General features: G+C 38.4%; 1 protein-coding gene and 1 long non-coding RNA gene across 6 annotated transcripts; both read right to left on the minus strand.

The window, feature by feature from the left end:
- On the minus strand, window positions 1-9313 carry LOC126714795 (protein SLOW WALKER 1-like). Of its 5 annotated transcripts, none has more exons than XM_050415112.1 (5): window positions 7514-9313; window positions 4220-4633; window positions 4019-4134; window positions 939-1010; window positions 1-531 (listed from the first exon to the last, which is right to left on the minus strand). In XM_050415112.1, the coding sequence occupies exon 1, from the start codon at window positions 9116-9118 to the stop codon at window positions 7544-7546; it is 1575 nt and encodes a 524-aa protein (XP_050271069.1). In that variant the 5' UTR covers window positions 9119-9313; the 3' UTR covers window positions 1-531; window positions 939-1010; window positions 4019-4134; window positions 4220-4633; window positions 7514-7543. The 5 variants fall into 5 exon arrangements, with proteins under 5 accessions (XP_050271069.1, XP_050271066.1, XP_050271067.1 ...); XM_050415109.1 differs by having other exon boundaries at window positions 931-1010; XM_050415110.1 differs by having other exon boundaries at window positions 931-1010; window positions 4019-4137.
- Window positions 9314-16955: 7642 nt separating this feature from the next.
- Window positions 16956-18007, minus strand: LOC126707097 (uncharacterized). The gene is made up of 2 exons (XR_007648814.1): window positions 17527-18007; window positions 16956-17221 (listed from the first exon to the last, which is right to left on the minus strand). It is a non-coding gene; the product is annotated as an uncharacterized LOC126707097 (long non-coding RNA).
- Window positions 18008-19877: the final 1870 nt, after the last annotated feature.

Raw genomic sequence — 19877 nt, forward strand, 5'->3', positions numbered from 1 at the left:
TTGACAAAGGAGGTGAGTTCATTTCTAATGCTTTCAAAAATTTCTGCTTATCTCATGGTCTTGTCCATCAATTCACTTGCCCCCATACACCTCAGCAAAATGGGGTAGCTGAGAGGAAGCACAGGCACTTAATTGAGTGTACACTCACTATGCTTTCTCATTCAAGAGTTGTGTTAGCTTATTTCAAAGGTACTCAATAAGTCTAGTAATAGTGTCACATTAGTGTTTGTTTCGACAAACTTTAGTGAACCCTTGAAAAAAAAGGGTCAAAAAAGTTCAGGTTTCTTGTAGTGAAAAATGCACTCTTGTACCTGCAACCAGCCACGCATAAATGATTCAACTTAGTTATATATTTCAGGCCTTCATAGGTTAGGACACAAAGAGGCTACCCCAGTTGAGTATGCTCGTCTTAGCTTCCAGAAATCAGTCCCATGCAGTTCTTTCGCTAGTTGAGAAATATACTGATCTGTCACAGCTTTCATGTCCTTTTCTGCCTTCTCCAAAACTTCTTCTCTGTTGTGTTTACTGATTCTGTTTAATATGAAATTATAACACCAACATGTTAGTGAATACTAACAAGATAAGTGAAGACCTAATGTAAGGATAAATTGCCACATCACTTAGATCAGGTATTATCCTACTAAAATTTGTAAGGAACAAACTGTAAGAACAAACCAAACCCAGAAAGATAGTAAGAAGTGAAACAACAGATCCCTTTTTTCTCCTGGGCTAAGTGATACAACCATTTGTTGTAATTAGGAAAAGATATATATGCAAGTAATCAGAAGAAGGCATATTGAAAACAAATTAAAGCATGCAACACTAAAGAGGCAAGATGTCTCACTTGGAATTTGAACCCCCTCCTCCCCCCCACCAAAAAAAAAAAAAAAACCCACTGAAAAAAGAAAGAAAGAAAAATGAACTCATTACCTGTGTACCTGAAATATGACCTTTTTGCTGTTGACAGTGATGTCATGACTTGCTTTCACCACTCTTTCACTTTTCTCATTCTACAAAGACAATATGATTTAATTAATAGTTAATATAATGAGCAGTGCCAATAAATTGTAGCAAACCTCAAATGGCAGTAATTTTTATTATCCAAGAATCTAGAAGAAGTGTTTACATTGCAGAATGTATCCACATCTTGTAGAGTGATCTAGCTTCTCACAATTTTTTATTTTTTAATGTCACTAAAAAGTGCTAGAAGAGGCACAGGCCCAGTACACCCAATGCATATATACAACTTCATGCAATATCCACATCCACTCTAACAGTTATTATCATTATATTAACATAAACACAGCGCCTAATCAAGCAGCAAAAGTTAGGATATGTGCTTGACAACAATGATCTACCATACAATGTTTACCCTACAACTCCCACATTGTTCACTTCCTCATGCTGTTTACACGCATAAATTGACAACCCACATATTAGGCACACAATGCGGCAGACCATCAAGGATAAGACTGCATAAATTGGATCAACAAATAAAGATTTCAAGTAATCTTGACAGAAAAGTAAAGTAGATGATGCATGACCGATAATTATTACAAATGGAAAGCCCCAACATCTTTTTGCTAATAGCTGAAATAAGTGAATCTTCTGAACAATCCCAAATGATGATGCAACCATAGCTAGGTTAGAGAAAGAATATCCTCTTAAGAAGCCTAAGGTTAAGGCAATGCCTAAGAATAAGTTTCCATGTTATTATTATTATTTATATTTTATTTGGTTATTCTAGAGTCAAGTATTTATTAATTTTACAATTGTTGGGAATAGACCATAGTTATGTGCCACCGATTTTCTTTTATTAATAAGTAAGTCTTACATAGTTTATGGGTCTTTAAAAATGTTCTATTATATTTCTTTTCCTTCTCTTTTCAACCATCAATCAAATATTTTCTTTTTTTGAACCTCAGGTGTAGACCAAAGCCCCGCCATCTATCGTCTTCCCCATACAAAGCTCTGTTGGAGAACCTAATAATATCAGCCACATAAACCTCCTTATTATAGTTAATTTTCTGATTTCTAGGCCAAACAATATATATATATATATATATATATATTCATTGATTTAAGCAACTAAATGCATAAGTTTCAGGCTAGCATCCAGGTTGCATCTTACAATCAAGACAATGACCACAAAATGACCATTAACCGTTGGATCCTTGCATCATCATAATTCAAGCCACATTTTTTATTTGAGTGGTATAACAATAAGAAATTAGAGTTTGCTGGATAAATTCTATAATTATCAAAAATGAATAGTTCAGCTCAACTGATGCTGTAGCAATGGGCTGGTCAGAGAAGAATTACGCAGAATGGTACCCCAAAACTAGTCTTTTTGCCCTTACTCAATTCAATAAGACTATTTGGTCCAATAAACCTGCAAGGTAACTGGCTGTATGTGGTAGATAAATTATTGAGAATTGACAACTCAGGGTATCATATGATTTCCTTATTATCTCTCTATTACTCTGACTTGCCCCTTTAATCTTTCTCTCTCTCATCAATCTAAAGATTATATTAAATCAGATCTGAAAACAAACTATAAGTCAATTAAACTCTTAATTTTATTCAGGATAATTTCCACTAGCAAACTGTAATTGTCTCTAGCCCTTTCTATATCAAACCCAAACCCTGATTTCCCCAGATTAGAGGTGGAAGTGGCAGAGTTCAGCAGCTATTCTGCGTGATGAACTTAGCAAAATCATCACTTTGGCATAATTCCAATACATGTAGCCTCTTGAACAATGTTTATTCCTACTGCTATGGTAAGATAAGAGAAGACGGAAAGGAAAAGTTAAATGCCTTTGAGTTTTGACACCCACCCTTAACTCAAACTACTTCAATCATTCCATTCCAGTTTTGACCTTCACCCCTTACATCATAACAGTATTCAATACTAACTCCATAGTCTACAGACCATGAACCAGCAGAATTCAACTAAGTATAATTTTTGCTTGGCAAAGACATTCCATTCCAGGTACAAACCCCTCCATAAAGGTTTCCACCTACTACTTTTGTAGAAGGTAAATGACAAATCACTAAAACCACAATCTGTGAAAATTTTCTGCAACCAACTCAATCACCCTAGGAAGTCATGTCCCCAAAAGTCAATACCAACCAGTAATACTAGTAAATTGTAGATAGCAGTTCCTCTATTAATCAAGTTTCTTAATTTTCTTTCAAAACTTCAAAGTGCATTATTCCCTGCAAGAGCAATATATGAAAGTATGAAACTTTGGACCTAAGCTAATCCAATACTCTTCTCCCTTCCTCAATCAAAGACAATGCTCGTCTTCTTATAATGGAGGATAAGAAAGTACAATGATGAGTGCCACTAGACTTTACCAACAAACCAGTGCTATGACATGAAAAGTCAGAACCTTTTTTTTTCCCTATCTGATAACAGCACTAGCATTGGGGGTGTAAAAACCCCCCAATTGCTATTTTAGCATCTAAATCCTTAAAATTGCTCCACATCCAGGTTTGGAAACCAAAAATTTTTCCCCTCCCCGCTATAGTAAGGTTGCATATATGCTACTGTTCACAGGTTGTATTATTATTTTCTATTTTTTTATTATCTCCCACTTGTCTCTCTCCTCTGACTTTCCCTGTTCTCTATTTTTTTTCTCCCTCTTGGTCTCCCTGTCTCCTCTCTTCTGTCTCAGTTCTCCATCTCTCCCTCTTCTCTCTCTATTTCTCTCTTCTCCGTTTCCCACTCCTCTCTCTATTCACAGCATGTTTCTCGCTCATCTATCTCTTCTCATCTGACCAAGTCTTATTAGACTAAATATGCAATATTAATAAATATTAGTAGAATAAAATAAGTTATATATAGGTGTAGCTGAGAAACCATTGTTGGGCAGGTGTGTATCCATTAAAATATTAACAAAAATTTAAGTTGAAAACCCTCATTGGAAATGGGCATGTCAGTCCATTAGACAATGAGGGATTTGACAAAAAGTAATAAAGCAGTAGTAAAGAAGAGAGAGAGAGAAATACGTACGAGGGTGTTGAGATATTGGGTGTATTTGGTGAAAGCGTCTTTGATGGGTGAGGAAGACGAAGAAGAAGAGTCAGTGGTCATTGCCCTTGCCCTCTTTGATGCAACTGTTGTTGCTGCTGCTGAGAAATAAAGATAGTTAAGAAATATTACTCACTACTACTAGGGAATGAGAGAGAGAAAGTGAGAGTTGAGAAATTATACAGTTTGGTAGGGGGAGGAGGTGGTGGGGTTTGGATGCCATGAAACAAAGCCTGTGGAGTACAGCCAAGTAGGAGTAGTAATACGAAATCTTAACTATATGGGTAATAGGACTGAAACTCAAGATCTGCAGCCACACCACTATCGCTGCCAGACCATGAACAGTCCCACCACCACCATGGCAACCAGCTCCAGCGGCAACAGCACTACCAAACCCGGCTCCATCTGGTCACCCACTCTTCCACGACTGCAATGACCACAACCGCCAAGCTCTGCCGACCATGACACCTCTGTCGGCAATGAGAGATTACCTTTCTTCTCCCTCTCCTCTGGAAGATGCTTTTAGATGAGATGGCAAATTGTAGGCCTTAGATTTATTTGAATTGAATCTCACCCTTTAAATGCATACTCGAGGATCTGGATCCATGGTGCACATAGTCGAGCCATTTTTCTAGCTTAGGATGCTGTTTTTCTAATTTAGAATCATGTTTTGTAATCTTGACAAAAGTTGGGGACAAATGCTCTAATGGTTGTTTTATATACCAATTGGTTTGGTAATGATGTACTAGTGTTTTGAGTATACTTTGTACATTTGATTATATGGAATTAGGATACATTTCAGGTTCATAGCTTGTTTTGAAGCAAAAGATGACCATAAAAAGAAAAATCCTCCAAATGCGATTCATGAATGGAAACAACAGAAGTTCCTACTAGAAATCTTGCTTGTTAAATACATAAGATAAGAACCTCTTGTCACTTATACAAGAGTTGCAAAAGAAATTCAACATGAAACCATTCAAGGTTCACGTTTTCAACAAAGAAAGCAATCTTCAAATCAAATACATATAATAATTCCTGCTGAATTACAAATGCTTGCTCAACTTTTGGGAGTTTCTCTATCTTCTCCTAGATCTGTTTAATACTTCCCACTAAGGTTTTACCACCATATGCACCCTAGTTGTTAGTTTATAACAATATGACCCTGATTTCTTACTTCACTCACCACAAAATCCAAGGTCTGTAACACAAACCAGGAAATCAAAGTACATGTCAATTGCTAGGAATTTATAGTCATTGAAGCCATAACAACATGATTGTGACAATAAACAACTTTTTTCACCACTATAACACATGATTCTCATTGAAAATGGGGCAAGAAAAAGAAAAGTCTTGCATCCTTTAAGATCTACATTTTAAGAAGGTTTTGCAGATTTGGACAATTTCTGATGGCTTGACTCTCCAACAATTATACCAAGAGGTTTACAATAAATTAACTTAATACTAGAAGAGAGTTGAGCTCAACTGTAAAAAGGCTGATAATGCAACAAGATGGATTCGATCAATGCCAAGAGAATTCTTTAATAATCAATTCTTGTAAACACAAAACCAAACTGCTGGCATAGATTTGAAGAGTAACTCCTTTAAGCATCTTTTATTTATTTTTATTTGACAAGTGATGCATACTTATTAAAAAAAATGGGGAAATCTGTATAGCAGCATACATAGACTTAAAATTAAAATAATTACAAGCTATAAAAAAATTCATATTATCATCCCATAAAAAAAAAAAAAAATCATATTATTAACAAAGTCCACATATGAAGGGATATGAACACAGTCCACATATGAAAGCTCATTTCAAATTGCAATTATAATCCTGATGGCTACCAAGTTTACATTAGGCATTCAAATCGGTCATGTTTTCCCCAAGATAGTTTGCACAGATTTTATATGTAACTTGGAAAAGAAGATTTTATGATTTTTACAATCAACTAGATTGGAACTTACTCTTAGTTAATGCCAAAACCTAGAGACCCATACACACTCCAGCTACAAGTAGGTCACTTATTCAATCACAGGCATTCGGGTCATATCCATAAACCCCAAATTTCAAATCAAAGTAAAATCATCAAGCTTTACACCCAACAAGAAAACACAGTTATCAAACTAATCAAAACTGGAATGGATTCAGAATTCAATTCACTGACAGTTCTTATGGGTTTTAATTTCTAAGCCTTCTTTTATGATGGAGACAACTGCCTCATTAATGAAGGGAGTGCCTTATAAAAACCAAACCATCTTAACATGCATCCCTGCTTACACAAAAGTTGATGAACAGATCCTAATGCAAGGTCACCTACGATGGAAGATCAACCTAGTTGTGCCCATTTACACTGCAGCTCTTATGTCTACCACGGCTAAATCTGACAATATAACTCAATTCAATTTAACTAAGTCTAAATCCAAACTAAATTGAGTGACGTTAGTGATTTAAACAGCAAACTTGACAGATGGCTCAATTTGGCAAGTGTGTAAAGTTTAAGCAATAATTTGGCTAAAATAAAAGTTCAGGGGTGTTTTGGCCACTAGTCCAAAGTTTAGGAGGTGTCTTGGCATTTTTCACAATCAAATATATAACTCTACTTTAGCAATAAAACTGCCAGTCTTGCATGAGAGAGTATCTGGAATTCATGTAAATGGAACATAAATTGCAAATTTAATACTGGAAAATACTTGGAAGATAAAACACCCAAACAGTTTATAAATTTAACCTACTTTGTCGGTACATATATGTTAAAGCTTCCCATCAACAGCTCAAATACTGAACATGCAATGGCATTACCAAAATACAAATGCAAAAACTGACCTTTGATAATATAATAGATAAATCACTGTTTATCATTGGCTTGGGATTTGGTTTGGGAAGCATAGCTCTGACATTTGGGATTTGGTTCCAGGTTGTTTAATGTGGACTATTTCAACTGAATGGAATCGACGGACTTTTGAGGATGAGGGGAAAACTATGGTTCAGTTATTAGAGTATTGCCAGTGGACCCTCTTTGATTGGTCTCGTTGTTGGGGATATTTGGATTGTTCTACCCTTTTGGACTTCCTTTCATCTATTAGAATAGATTAGGGTTGCTCCTGTCTTTTTGTTCCCTTTTTTTTTTTTTTTTCACTACCGTGAACTCTTTGTGTTTCTCTTGTTTATCTTTTATTAATAATATTCTCTTCTTACTTATCAAATATATATATATATATATATATATATAAATCACACAAAACAATCATAACACGTATATGTATGTGTATTCTGAGAACATAGAACAACACAATAACAGAAGCATATAAAAGCTTCACTAGGTTCAGAACGATCTTGATATGATATATGATAATCTCATCGAGTAACAATAGTTCCTCAAAAAATTACAAAACGAAATAATAGAAACACAAACAAAATTGCATAACATCTATTGTCATGATAAGAAAGCTGCAAGCAACAAATAATACAACTACCTCATAAAAAACCAAAAAGGCAATAAAGTTTCATCCCCTTCCAGCAATCCTAAGCAAAGGAAAAATGATACCCTGTAGCTCTTGCAAAGAATGTTGTATACGTATCTCCTCCTCAACAGAACGCTTAAGGTTTCTAATTTGACCCTTCAAGGCCTCAGAAGCTCTGATATCTTCAACCCGCATTTCAAGAACCTTCTTTGTCAATCCCATCAACAAACCTGAGAATCTTGGCACTGTAGAATACTTCTGTAAGAACATCAACAGCGACCCAAGCTCCTCGTTATCCAAATTCTCAACACACTTCAATAATTTCCTCCTTGCCACCAATTCCTCCATCACTGCCACCACATTCTCTGGATTCTTATTGCCCAACACCGACACCAATGCCTCCTTGTGCCTAAACTTCTTCAATAATTTATCATGCTCTGCCAACTTCACCTTCTTTGGTCCCATAACCAAATAATCCCCCTCCTTAGGCTTCTCACCCTGCCCTCTATGAAAATACCGAAAATATGAAGGCCTCATAACCCTTCTCTCCTGCTCCACACCTAAACTCCAAAAGCTTCTCAAACTACTCTCCACATTCTCCTCCTTCATTTTTCTCTTCCCAACATACATTACCCCATTCGAACTGCCAATCACTCTCACCCCACAATCCGGTGAAAACCCGATTGACATAAGTGGTGCAGGGAACCTCATAGAATGTGTGACCTTCATCCTCCCATAATCAAACACCTTCATATACCCATCCAATCCCACACTCAAAACCCTATGCTCCCTCCCTTCCTCAACATTCTCCTTCCCAACTCTCCCTACACAAACTGAAGTAACCGTCTTGGTATGACTTTCCATTGAATAAACCATCTTCCCACCTCCAATGAAATCCCAGATCCTAACCGAATTCCCACCTGCAGTAGCAACTAACCCCCCAGATGGCAAAAAAACCACACTTTCAACTGGTTTTCCATGGTTAACTTCCATAACCGTTTTCGAACCGGTCACTCTCACATCCCAAAGCTTAACCGTATGATCATAAGACCCAGTGACACACATTTCATGACTAGCAGGCGAAAAATCACCACAACGCACATAGTCCTTATGACCCAAAAGCTCTAAAAGTGGGGTTTCAGAAGCAACATCCCAATACTTAACAACAGCATCATCGCCACCAGAGACCAAATGGAGCTTATCATGAAGTGGGTATTTGAGAAAACGTACCGGGCGTGTGTGGGACCTGAGTTTACGAAGTGGGGTCCGCGTTTTTACATCGAACACTTGGATTAGACCCGAGAGGTCAGAGGCGGCGATCAAGAGGCCGTCACAGCGGAAGGAGGCGGAGGAAACGACGTCGGAGAAGGAGGAGATGGTGGAGGAAGGAGAGAGGGTTTGGGGATTGAAGATTTTGAGGGAAGTGGAGTGAGTGGCGGCGAAAGGGTGAGGAGGAGAGGGAGAGAAAGTGAGGGAAGTGATGGAGGAGATGAGGTCTGGGATTTGGTGGGTTTTGAAGGAGGACCAGTACTTCGATTCTGGGGTTTGTTTTGGGGTTCTGGGTTTGGGTTTGAGCTTCGGTTTGATGGGTTTGAAGGTTGAATTTGGTTCCGCCATTGAAGGAGGTTGTGGGAAGTGAAAGCTCTAAATTTTGGAAGTTAAGGTTTAGGGTTTTAGACAAGAAGGAATGTGTATCATGTTGGTTGCGGGGTTTTAGGATTTTCTAATGTGTATCATGTTATTTGCCGCGTCTGGGTTTTAGAATCATTGAAGCACCACGCACCACGCACCACGCACCACGCAGGGACTGGGGGAAGGGTTAAAAGAATTTTGTATGTATATATATATATATAGAAAATAGACATTACTCTATTTTGCGGAGGATTTCTACCCAAAAAAAAAAAAAAATATATATATATATATATATGAGAGGATATAGCAACAAATACCGGGCATGAAGGAAAATATTATCTTAACCAATTTTTTAAGACGTGGGGTTTCTTTTTTTTGTTAGACGTAATAAAAAAAAAAGTGTCATGTTTGTCCTTAAGGAATAATCTTATGTTAATAAAGTTAACTTTTTGTTAGATTTTTGACCAATTTTATAAGATATAAAACTAATAAAGCCAATTTTTTGAGCTTTACTTGTTTTTTTTTTTACTATTTTTAATCATTTCATTTATTTAAACATTTTTTTTTATTAAGTATACCTTACAATAAATCATCCTTAACGGACCTGTTAACATTTTCCTTACCAAAAATAAATCCATATGAAAAGTGTGGGGTCCAGTAATAGACGGACCAGGCCCATTTGCTGATGAAGGGTCCAAAGGCCCAAGCCTAAAAGGGTCATGGTCAGAATTCAAGAATAAGGTGGCCCAACTGGCCCGGAGAAGCGGCCGAGGACAGTGCAGTCCTCGGCTGACCCAAGAAAAAGGGCAGAAAGGTAAAGGGGAGTGCCCGAAGGGGAGTGCCCGAAGGGGAAATCTAAAATATCTAAGAGAGGCTTCCTTGGCCACCTTTCCCATGCATATCTCTGCGCCTAACAGAACCTTATCCATGAACTTTATCAACAACTCTCGACGACTTAGGTCTGAGACTGATGGGACAAGTATCAGTCTTAAAAGGGTCGACCCTACACGTGGACGAAGGAAATTGAACGCGTGCGAGTATAAAAGAAAAAATATGTAACCTAAAGAGGAGGCTCCTCCAGTCCCAGAGAAAAAAGAAGAAAGGGCTTCAGAGGAAAATACACTGGAACCATGCATAAATATCTTAACAAAACCACAGCGGGTAAACACAACTTAGCCTTTCGATCCCACTCTCTACAAATGATATTGTATGGGCCCATTTACGTGCGAACCCAACTCAACTGTGGTTCAACGCAAATCGTGTGCCTACAATTGGCGCCGTCTGTGGGAAAGCTTGCGTGTTAGCTCGAGCGGTGGCGAGGTTGAGTTTCTGTCGAACAAGGGACTATGAGGACGCCCGTATCACCGGCGACACATTGTTGCTATTCCAACATAGGCTCCCACTAGGGGCTACGTTCCACGGTGTCAACGACATGGGCAAGCCTAGGGGCTTCAAACATCAGGCCGACTTCCTCCACCTTATTCGAGGAGCAAAACCTTCGGAAGAATAAGCAAGTAAAGAATCATACAAGTTTTGGACAGAACCAAGGCCTTGCATGGTCCTCGGACCCAAGCCTCTGGGGAAACCAACTACTTAAAAAGAATCATACAAGTTTTGGACAGAACCAAGACCTCGCATGGTCCTCGGACCCAAGCCTCTGGGGAAACCAACTACTTAAAAAGAATCATACAAGTTTTGGACAGAACCAAGGCCTCGCATGGTCCTCGGACCCAAGCCTCTGGGGAAACCAACTACTTAAAAAGAATCATACAAGTTTTGGACAGAACCAAGGCCTCGCATGGTCCTCGGACCCAAGCCTCTGGGGAAACCAACTACTTAAAAAGAATCATACAAGTTTTGGACAGAACCAAGGCCTCGCATGGTCCTCGGACCCAAGCCTCTGGGGAAACCAACTACTTAAAAAGAATCATACAAGTTTTGGACAGAACCAAGGCCTCGCATGGTCCTCGGACCCAAGCCTCTGGGGAAACCAACTACTTAAAAAGAATCATACAAGTTTTGGACAGAACCAAGGCCTCGCATGGTCCTCGGACCCAAGCCTCTGGGGAAACCAACTACTTAAAAAGAATCATACAAGTTTTGGACAGAACCAAGGCCTTGCATGGTCCTCGGACCCAAGCCTCTGGGGAAACCAACTACTTAAAAAGAATCATACAAGTTTTGGACAGAACCAAGGCCTTACATGGTCCTCGGACCCAAGCCTCTGGGGAAACCAACTACTTAAAAAGAATCATACAGGTTTTGGACAGAACCAAGGCCTTGCATGGTCCTCGGACCCAAGCCTCTGGGGAAACCAACTACTTAAAAAGAATCATACAAGTTTTGGACAGAACTAAGGCCTTGCATGGTCCTCGGACCCAAGCCTCTGGGGAAACCAACTACTTAAAAAGAAGCAAACAAGTTTTGGACAGAACTAAGGCCTTGCATGGTCCTCGGACCCAAACCTCTGGGGAAACCAACTACACAAAAGCGCCATCGGAGCTCCCTAACTCCCAGTCGACTGCTCGGATGGATTATTTATAAATCATCAGACTTGGACGACATTCACGCGCTTATCACAGAATGTCCAACTGATATCCCGGTTAGTTTCTTAAGTTTGATTTATTACAAATTATCGGTATAATGCCTGATAGTGCTGACAGATGAGATTTGATTAGATTATGCTTCAAAGTAGCTTTATCACAAATATTCTCAAAGCAACACATACATAGAGCACATTCGTTCATAAAGTTGTGTTGCCCATTAGATCAACGCTTAAAACATGTAAATCAACTTCCGTTTTTATTACGATGAAGAAATAGTACAGTGTACAAATGAAAAGCTGGAATCAGCCCACGTCAAAGCTTACTACATAAGCAAGAAAAGAAAATACAAGAAAGCTGGAGAAAGCCGAGAAGGTATGTCGGAGGAGAGATTGGCTACAGCTCCGAGACCTTATTCTTCCCCCACACCCTTACATGCCCATAACTCAGGCAGCCAAAGAGACCCAACTTGAACCTGACACCATTGAAGAAAAGGTGTAGGGAGTTGAAGGTGATGGGGCTTTCTCTAAATATACGCCTACCGCAAAGCAGAGGCGCTGATGGAGGAAAACCCTTCTTCTGCCGCACCAAAACTCTGGCATGGACAGAACCTGCTTCGGATTTTGACTAAAAGAGGGGAAGATTCCTTTCCCTCTCGGTGGAGATGGAGTACTCTCCTGAATTTGTGCTTCCTGTGCCCATGCCTTACTGTTATAAGCCTCATGAAGACACGGCGCTTCTGCGGCGGAGGAAGTTCTTTATTCCCAACCCTCGCTTTCAACATGTTATGCCAAGAAAGGAGAGCTCCGAATATGGGAAGCGTGATGTGAGAGAAAACTGAAAGAAGGGGTGTTATATATAAAGCAACCATCTCTCCCTCCTATTTATTTGAAAAGACAAGATGATGGTAGTCAACTCATGCGGCGTCCCAAGGAGCACTACAGACAAAGTGGTCTTGGCTCAACTTCCAACATCAACTGCAACCACAAGATTAAAGAACCTCGTAAAGGCGCACTTCGGTCATCGTGACATCAGAGAGTACCACGTGGCCAGAAGTTGCAGAAATATCTCTTAATTCATCGGCTAGGTGGATTCGTGGACCCGGGGCCGCTTTGTGTAAGGGCCCAGGTACCTTGGCCGACGCCGAGCAGCAGCCATGACCGAGGACAATCACTGTTGGGCACCTCGGGAAATGCTCAAAGATAGGGGAAACCAAGTACTGATGCAGACATTGGTCTTGGATAGAACCTAAGGCTTGCATGGTCCTCGGACTCAGGCTAAAAGGGAAACCAAGTACTAGTGCAGACATTGGTCTCGGACAGAACCTAAGGCTCGCATGGTCCTCGGACCCAAGCTAAAAGGTAAAACCCAGTACCGATAAAAACCCAAGTCTCGGACTCAAGCCTCTGGGGAAAAATCAAGTACATAAGATAAAACGCATACGTTCTGAACAAAACCCAGGTTTTGCAAAGTCCTCGGACTCAGGCTGCTTGGGAAGTCAACTTCCCGAATGAAGAAATCTCTTGGCTTAAACACTGGAAAGGGATAAGGCTCGCGTATCATGGAGATGATGGAATAACCTAATGATCGGCAACTTAAGGAGGCCATTCATTCGGTAGGTAACATGTCCTCGGACAGTTACTTTTTACCTCTTATCTAGCACTTGGCCCCCATCTCGGCCAATTTAAGGTAAGCCTAATTTCTCACTGGTCGGGTTGTTATATCAAATAATAGTAATTCTATTAAAGTTGTGGTGGCGTCTTTTTATTGACAAATATTTTAGCCTTAGTTACCATTAATTCAACTGCCATATTATTGTGCCGAGCAGCGTGAATAAACTTATAAAACATGAAAATAGAACATGTAAAATAAATGAATAGTAACTTTTATTAATATGGAAAATTGTTACAACGTACAAAGAAGGGCTTAAACAAGCCTATACAAAAGTGAACTGTCAAAATAACACTAGCATCCGCAGTACAGATAAGTAAATAATCAGCTGCCCTTTAAACTCGCCTTCAAAGCTTTTTCGATCTCTGCCTCAGTGCTGCTCATATCAGGAGAAGATCCTTATACAAAAATAATGAAGGAGAAGGAAGAAGAATTGGAAGACATGGAAGCACTTCAGCAAGCTCTTGTTGCTGAAGAAAGCAAGGGAAAAAGAAGATGGAGGACATAAGTAGGAAGGAGGAGAAGAAGAGGGAAGCAATGCTGAAGAAAGCAAGGGAAAAAGAAGATGGAGGACATAAGTAGGAAGGAGGAGAAGAAGAGGGAAGCAATGAAAAGAAAGTAAAAGGAGCAAAAGAGGGAAAAGGGGAGCCATATTAGGTATGCTCATGAAAGAGCGAATGGAGATGACAAGGGAGGTTTTTGACTCAGTCACACCGGAAGTGGAGTGTGACGAGTCCTTGCTTCGGATTTTGACTAAAAGAGGGGGGAGGCACATCTTGAGTCTTTGCCATCCTTGCCCCGACCGAGCCCTCTCAAGTTTTATTAGGGCATGGCGTTTCTGAAAAAAGAGGGATTCATTCATGGCCGACTACTATGGTGAATGTATTGTTGGATAAGGAGTAACCAGGCGGAAGAAATGAGCTATAAGAAGGGCCTAAGGGATTCCGATATGAAAGTATCACCTCTGGTTTTCTCTCTTATATAAGGGAGTAAGGCGAGGGCACGTAACACGTTCTGATCCCCAAGGAAATCCGTGAATAAATGCGCATCCGTTTCGTTCCCCCACGTTATCGGTAACCGTAAGATTTGGGAGGTCTCGTAAAAGAAAAAAAATTAAAGGCGTGCTACGGATAACCTAACGGTATAAACGCATCATGCGTAAACCAAGGGAAATATCTCGTAGACCGGCGCATTCCTCGGGGAGGTGAAGAGTCGCCAACGTTGATCAAGGGCCGAATTAAATGAGCAGTAATGAAGGCTCGGGGTTACCAAAACCCCCCTCTCCGACCAAGAGGCCGGACAGCAGGGTTTTAAGGGGCTATTGTGGGGTCCAGTAATAGACGGACCAGGCCCATTTGCTGATGAAGGGTCCAAAGGCCCAAGCCTAAAAGGGTCATGGTCAGAATTCAAGAATAAGGTGGCCCAACTGGCCCGGAGAAGCGGCCGAGGACAGTGCAGTCCTCGGCTGACCCAAGAAAAAGGGCAGAAAGGTAAAGGGGAGTGCCCGAAGGGGAGTGCCCGAAGGGGAAATCTAAAATATCTAAGAGAGGCTTCCTTGGCCACCTTTCCCATGCATATCTCTGCGCCTAACAGAACCTTATCCATGAACTTTATCAACAACTCTCGACGACTTAGGTCTGAGACTGATGGGACAAGTATCAGTCTTAAAAGGGTCGACCCTACACGTGGACGAAGGAAATTGAACGCGTGCGAGTATAAAAGAAAAAATATGTAACCTAAAGAGGAGGCTCCTCCAGTCCCAGAGAAAAAAGAAGAAAGGGCTTCAGAGGAAAATACACTGGAACCATGCATAAATATCTTAACAAAACCACAGCTGGGTAAACACAACTTAGCCTTTCGATCCCACTCTCTACAAATGATATTGTATGGGCCCATTTACGTGCGAACCCAACTCAACTGTGGTTCAACGCAAATCGTGTGCCTACAAAAAGTATTTAGGATAATAAACTAGTTTGTAATTCAACTTTATAATAGTTGAGATTCAAGTAAAACTCGACTTTCTATTCAGAAAAAAATAATAAAAATAAAACTTGACTTTCTAAAGTTAAGTTCTCAGTAATTTAGGGTCTGTTTGGTAGAGGAGTTTGAGTAATGTTGTTTGTATTTTTTTTTTATATACATGTGGGTGAAAAAGTGTATAGAAATACATGTAATGTTATTTAAAAACTGAAAACATGTGTTTGAGTATGCTTACTAAACAAGCACTTATCCTCAGAAGTGATGGTTTGGGGATTTTTTTTTTTTTTTTCTTCAGTCTCATTTATGGGTCTAACTATCTTTTCAATCACACTATTACACTATCTTTTTTTTGAGAAGGCACTATTACACTATCTAGTTTAAAAATAAGTAAGGTAGTAAATAAATTATAATTTGTCTCTCTACCTTATTTACATTAACCTTCCTAACTTTTATAATTTCTTTTTCATTTTTTGAGTTGGTAAATAGTGATGGGGAGATAAATTCGAACAATAAACATAGGGCACCATATAAGATGTATTTATCATTGGGTAATTACTTAAATCTCAAAAAAAAAAAAAAAAAAAATTTAAAGCTTATGGCATCCATCTTAGGTTGCTCTTTAAGGTTAAACCAATATGTTAATTGATTTAATTTTGGTAATTATTTGCTTATAGACTTATAGTTTGGATTATATTGATTTTTTTTTTTTTTTTTGAGAAGGTGTTTATATTGATATATGGTTGCATTTCAACCAATGAATATTAGTTTCTATTCCAATAAGATTTCGTCTAGTAAATTTAAAAAGTTACAATTTTATCTTTGAAAATTTTAAATGTTTCAATTTCGTTCATCTACTGTTGAACTTGTTCTAGCCTTCTAGGCCACCTCAGCTTTTTTTATTTGTCATATCAGCACTCTGTTTGTTACATGCTCCTTTGAAGTTTAAAGTATTTTAACAGAAAGTGACTCCTTGGGAAATTTTGGAGGAAGAAATTACAACACTTGAACCAAATTTCAAAGACAATAAGTAAATTTTGATATATTTTGGCAAACCAATCATGTGATGTCTATTATTTATCAGAGGGAAGAATCCCTTCTTATTTAAATCCTTCAATTTTAATCAAGATAAGAGAGATCGAACATTTAAAAAAAATTTAATGATCTTAAAAATGCATATAAAATAGACAATTGGGCCTTCTTGCATATGCTGCATAAGTTGGTCATCAGGCCTGTTGAAATAGACAGTTGTGATTTTCTTTAAAAATGGGTACCTTAGGCAGGAACTGGTTCAGAAAATTTTCTTTAGTTTTCTCTTGAACGTTCAACGAGGAAAAAAAAAAAAAGGAGAGGAGGATCCAAGCCTGCAGCATGTGCTGTTGATTTGATGAACACCACAGAAAAAGCGGTTCCATATTCCAGACCCATGGAACTTTTTTCTTGTTTCAAGAACCAACACTTCACCATTATGGTATCATGATTTAATCTTCTTTTCCTGGAAATCTCAGATTTTCAAGGGGCCAACTCTAATCAGAGATTGATTTTATAAAATTTGCTTGTCTTTGAACAGCAGGAATATTGATTATCAATACTTCAAAAATGTAACTCAGTTATTAAAACAAGTAGATGGAGGCAACCCAAATTAAGATATGCATTAAACAAGAAGATCTTTGTACTGTTACAAATTTCCTCACTGGGCAAGGCTAATTTCCTTCCCCACCACCCCTCCTTCCAAAAAAAAATTAAAAAAGCCTAAGGATGATAAACATCCTCTAAACTGAAAATAGAAAAAATAGTACTGCTTCACAACCTTTTTCTACAAACATGTACCTAAGATAGTGCTGTCCTACATATACAAACTTGCAAATTTAAGTTTTTAGTCACTAGCCGGAGGCCCCTGCACAATGAAAAGATAAAATAGTCAAACACAGAATATATATATATATGAAAAAAATATTATCTACAGAAATTATCAAGGAAATACTACCCAGTGCAGAAACAATACAAGATGACTTGTAATTGAATCTAAAAAGATTGTTTGAGGAGTGACAGATGGAAAATGCAATTTAACCATTCCAATTGAAAAAAAGCCAAGAGAAAAAGTTCATGATGAGGTCCAATGCAAAAGCATCCATCTTCGGTAATTTGTTCAATCAGAAATGAGATGATACCACATTTGGCAGGGTATATTTTATTTCATACCTAATGTTCTTGATGCAGCTAAATTATCTACAGCTCTTTCTGAATCTCCTGTCCTTGTCCATCCTTTGTTTTCCTCTCTTGAAAGTCTCAGTGATCTCAACTTGGATGACCTAATTGAATTTATCAAAGGGGCATCTTCCTCTTCCTCTTCATCTTGCTTCTCTTCTTCATCTTGAGCGTCTTCTTGGTCATAAGCACTGATAGAATCCTCGTCTTCACTTGAATTGTGCTCATCAAAAAAGTCTCTTTCCCTCTGTATTGCGCCGCTTGTGAGTACGACCCCTGCGCCTTACAGATACCCCTTCTTTCTCGTCTGCATATAATTGAACATATTAGTCCTCACTTTACAATCAAGAGTCCACAATTAAATAATATGTACATGAAACCAGAGAAATTCATGACTGGGATTTATTAACACGCTAATAATTCGAAAATAAGTAACCCTTACAGTTCACACAGTCCAAATACTTAAAAGACTTTCAAATGCACTATAAAATTAGTACACATATATATATATAATAATTTTTTTTTTTTTTTTTAATTTGGGGACAAAGCTAGCTACGTCCTAAACCTTAAGATAGAAAAACCATGTATCTCTCGTTCTGCATGTGTATATGTGAGAGAGAGAGATCAGACATAAACAAAAGAATAGTGTTTATTATACACACTTCAGAGCAATTTTTGTGAGTGTCTAAAAGTGTGTGCAACAATGTGTATGAAACAGGAATTTCCCAAAACATCCACTCCAATCAGCACGGCATAGTAGAGGTTAAAGTGGGGCATCCGGTCGAGGAGAAATGGTGCCTATTGCTGTAGTAATTCAAGCACTAGGTGCCACCTCTCCTGCGACAGGAGCTCCACTGCAACCTCATATCTCTTTCCCAGCTCACTTGATCATCATCTTAATTTGCGTATGCATGTACTTACTAGAAGTTGAAGGGATTCATGTCACAAAAGGATGGCCCTAGCGGAGCTTTTGCTTGTATAACCTAGCATGGGCCATCTCTCCTGCGACAGGAATCCCTTAACCTCTTTTCTTTTCTTCCTTTGCTTCCTATTTCCATGCCTCTCATTATACCTTATAACCTTCATTTTATAGACCAAAATCTGGGCTCTTTCTCTGTCCCTTCATGTAATAATATATACAATGAAATTACTCCTATATTGCAATGAAGTTGCTTACATTTTGGTCAAAGTATAAAAGTCTTAGAATTTTTCTACTTCACATTTGAAACTTGCTGATAATTCCTTTAGCTTCCTCTTTACGATAACTCTCCTAATACCTTGTAAACCCCACGAAATCTATAGACCAAAACTACCTATTTTCATGGAATATTACAATGAAATTACTAGTGCAATGCAATGAAGATTACAGGGGCTTTTGCCGTCATTGAATTGGGTGGGAACGGTCATAAACACTACAAAAAAGATTGTTATTTGCGACGAAACTTTTTCGACGACTACAAAAAGCCGTTGGAAAAACTAGCTTTTTCGACGGCAAGTCTCTTTCGTCGACAATTACTCGTCAAATATTAAAACATTTGTGACGGCAAAATAAGTCTGTCGAAAATATGATTTTTTTTTGGAGGGAAGTGTTCCCGCCTTACTTTTTGCGACAGAATAAAAATATTTATCGCTAATAAAGTATTATTTATGACGACCGGAGAAAAACCGTCGGAACTATTAACACTTGTGACGGCTTTCATGCATCGAAAATACCAAAAATATATTTTTTATGGTGTTAGTATTTGTGACAAACATTCTTCCATCGTAAATATAGAAGAGAATATTAGCGATAGACATAAAGCCATCAAAAATGGTAAAATATTTTGGAGGGAAAATCCCCCCCTTAGTTTTCACATTTGTGATGACATTTATCCATCACAATTATTATTTTTTATTTTTCTAATTGAGTTTGTATTTGCGACGAACATGTTGACCGTCGTAAATAGTTAATTTGTTTTAAAAGAAAGAATGTATTAGTGATGGACTTGGATCCCTCGCAATAAATAAGATTTGCGATGTACCTAAGCCGTCGACAATTATAATTTTTTCAAAGGGGGAATTCATGCCCTTATTTTTCATGTGTTTAACTCTTTTTTTTTTTTTTTTTTCACTATATATTGCATTTGTTATTTGCAACGAGCATGTTGGTTGTCGTTAATAGTTAAAATTTTCTTAAGAAAAGAAAGTACTAGTGACGGTAAGGTAAATCCGTCACAATAAAGATTATTTCCAACATACATATGGCCATAAAAAATGGTTATTTTCTTTGAATGGTGAATTTTCCTCAATCTTAATTTTAAAAGCTGCTTAAAAACATCTTTCAAGACCCTCCAAGTACTTAAGGG

The sequence above is a fragment of the Quercus robur genome, chromosome 2 (genome assembly GCF_932294415.1).
Source record: "Quercus robur chromosome 2, dhQueRobu3.1, whole genome shotgun sequence".
Classification (NCBI taxonomy): domain Eukaryota; kingdom Viridiplantae; phylum Streptophyta; class Magnoliopsida; order Fagales; family Fagaceae; genus Quercus; species Quercus robur.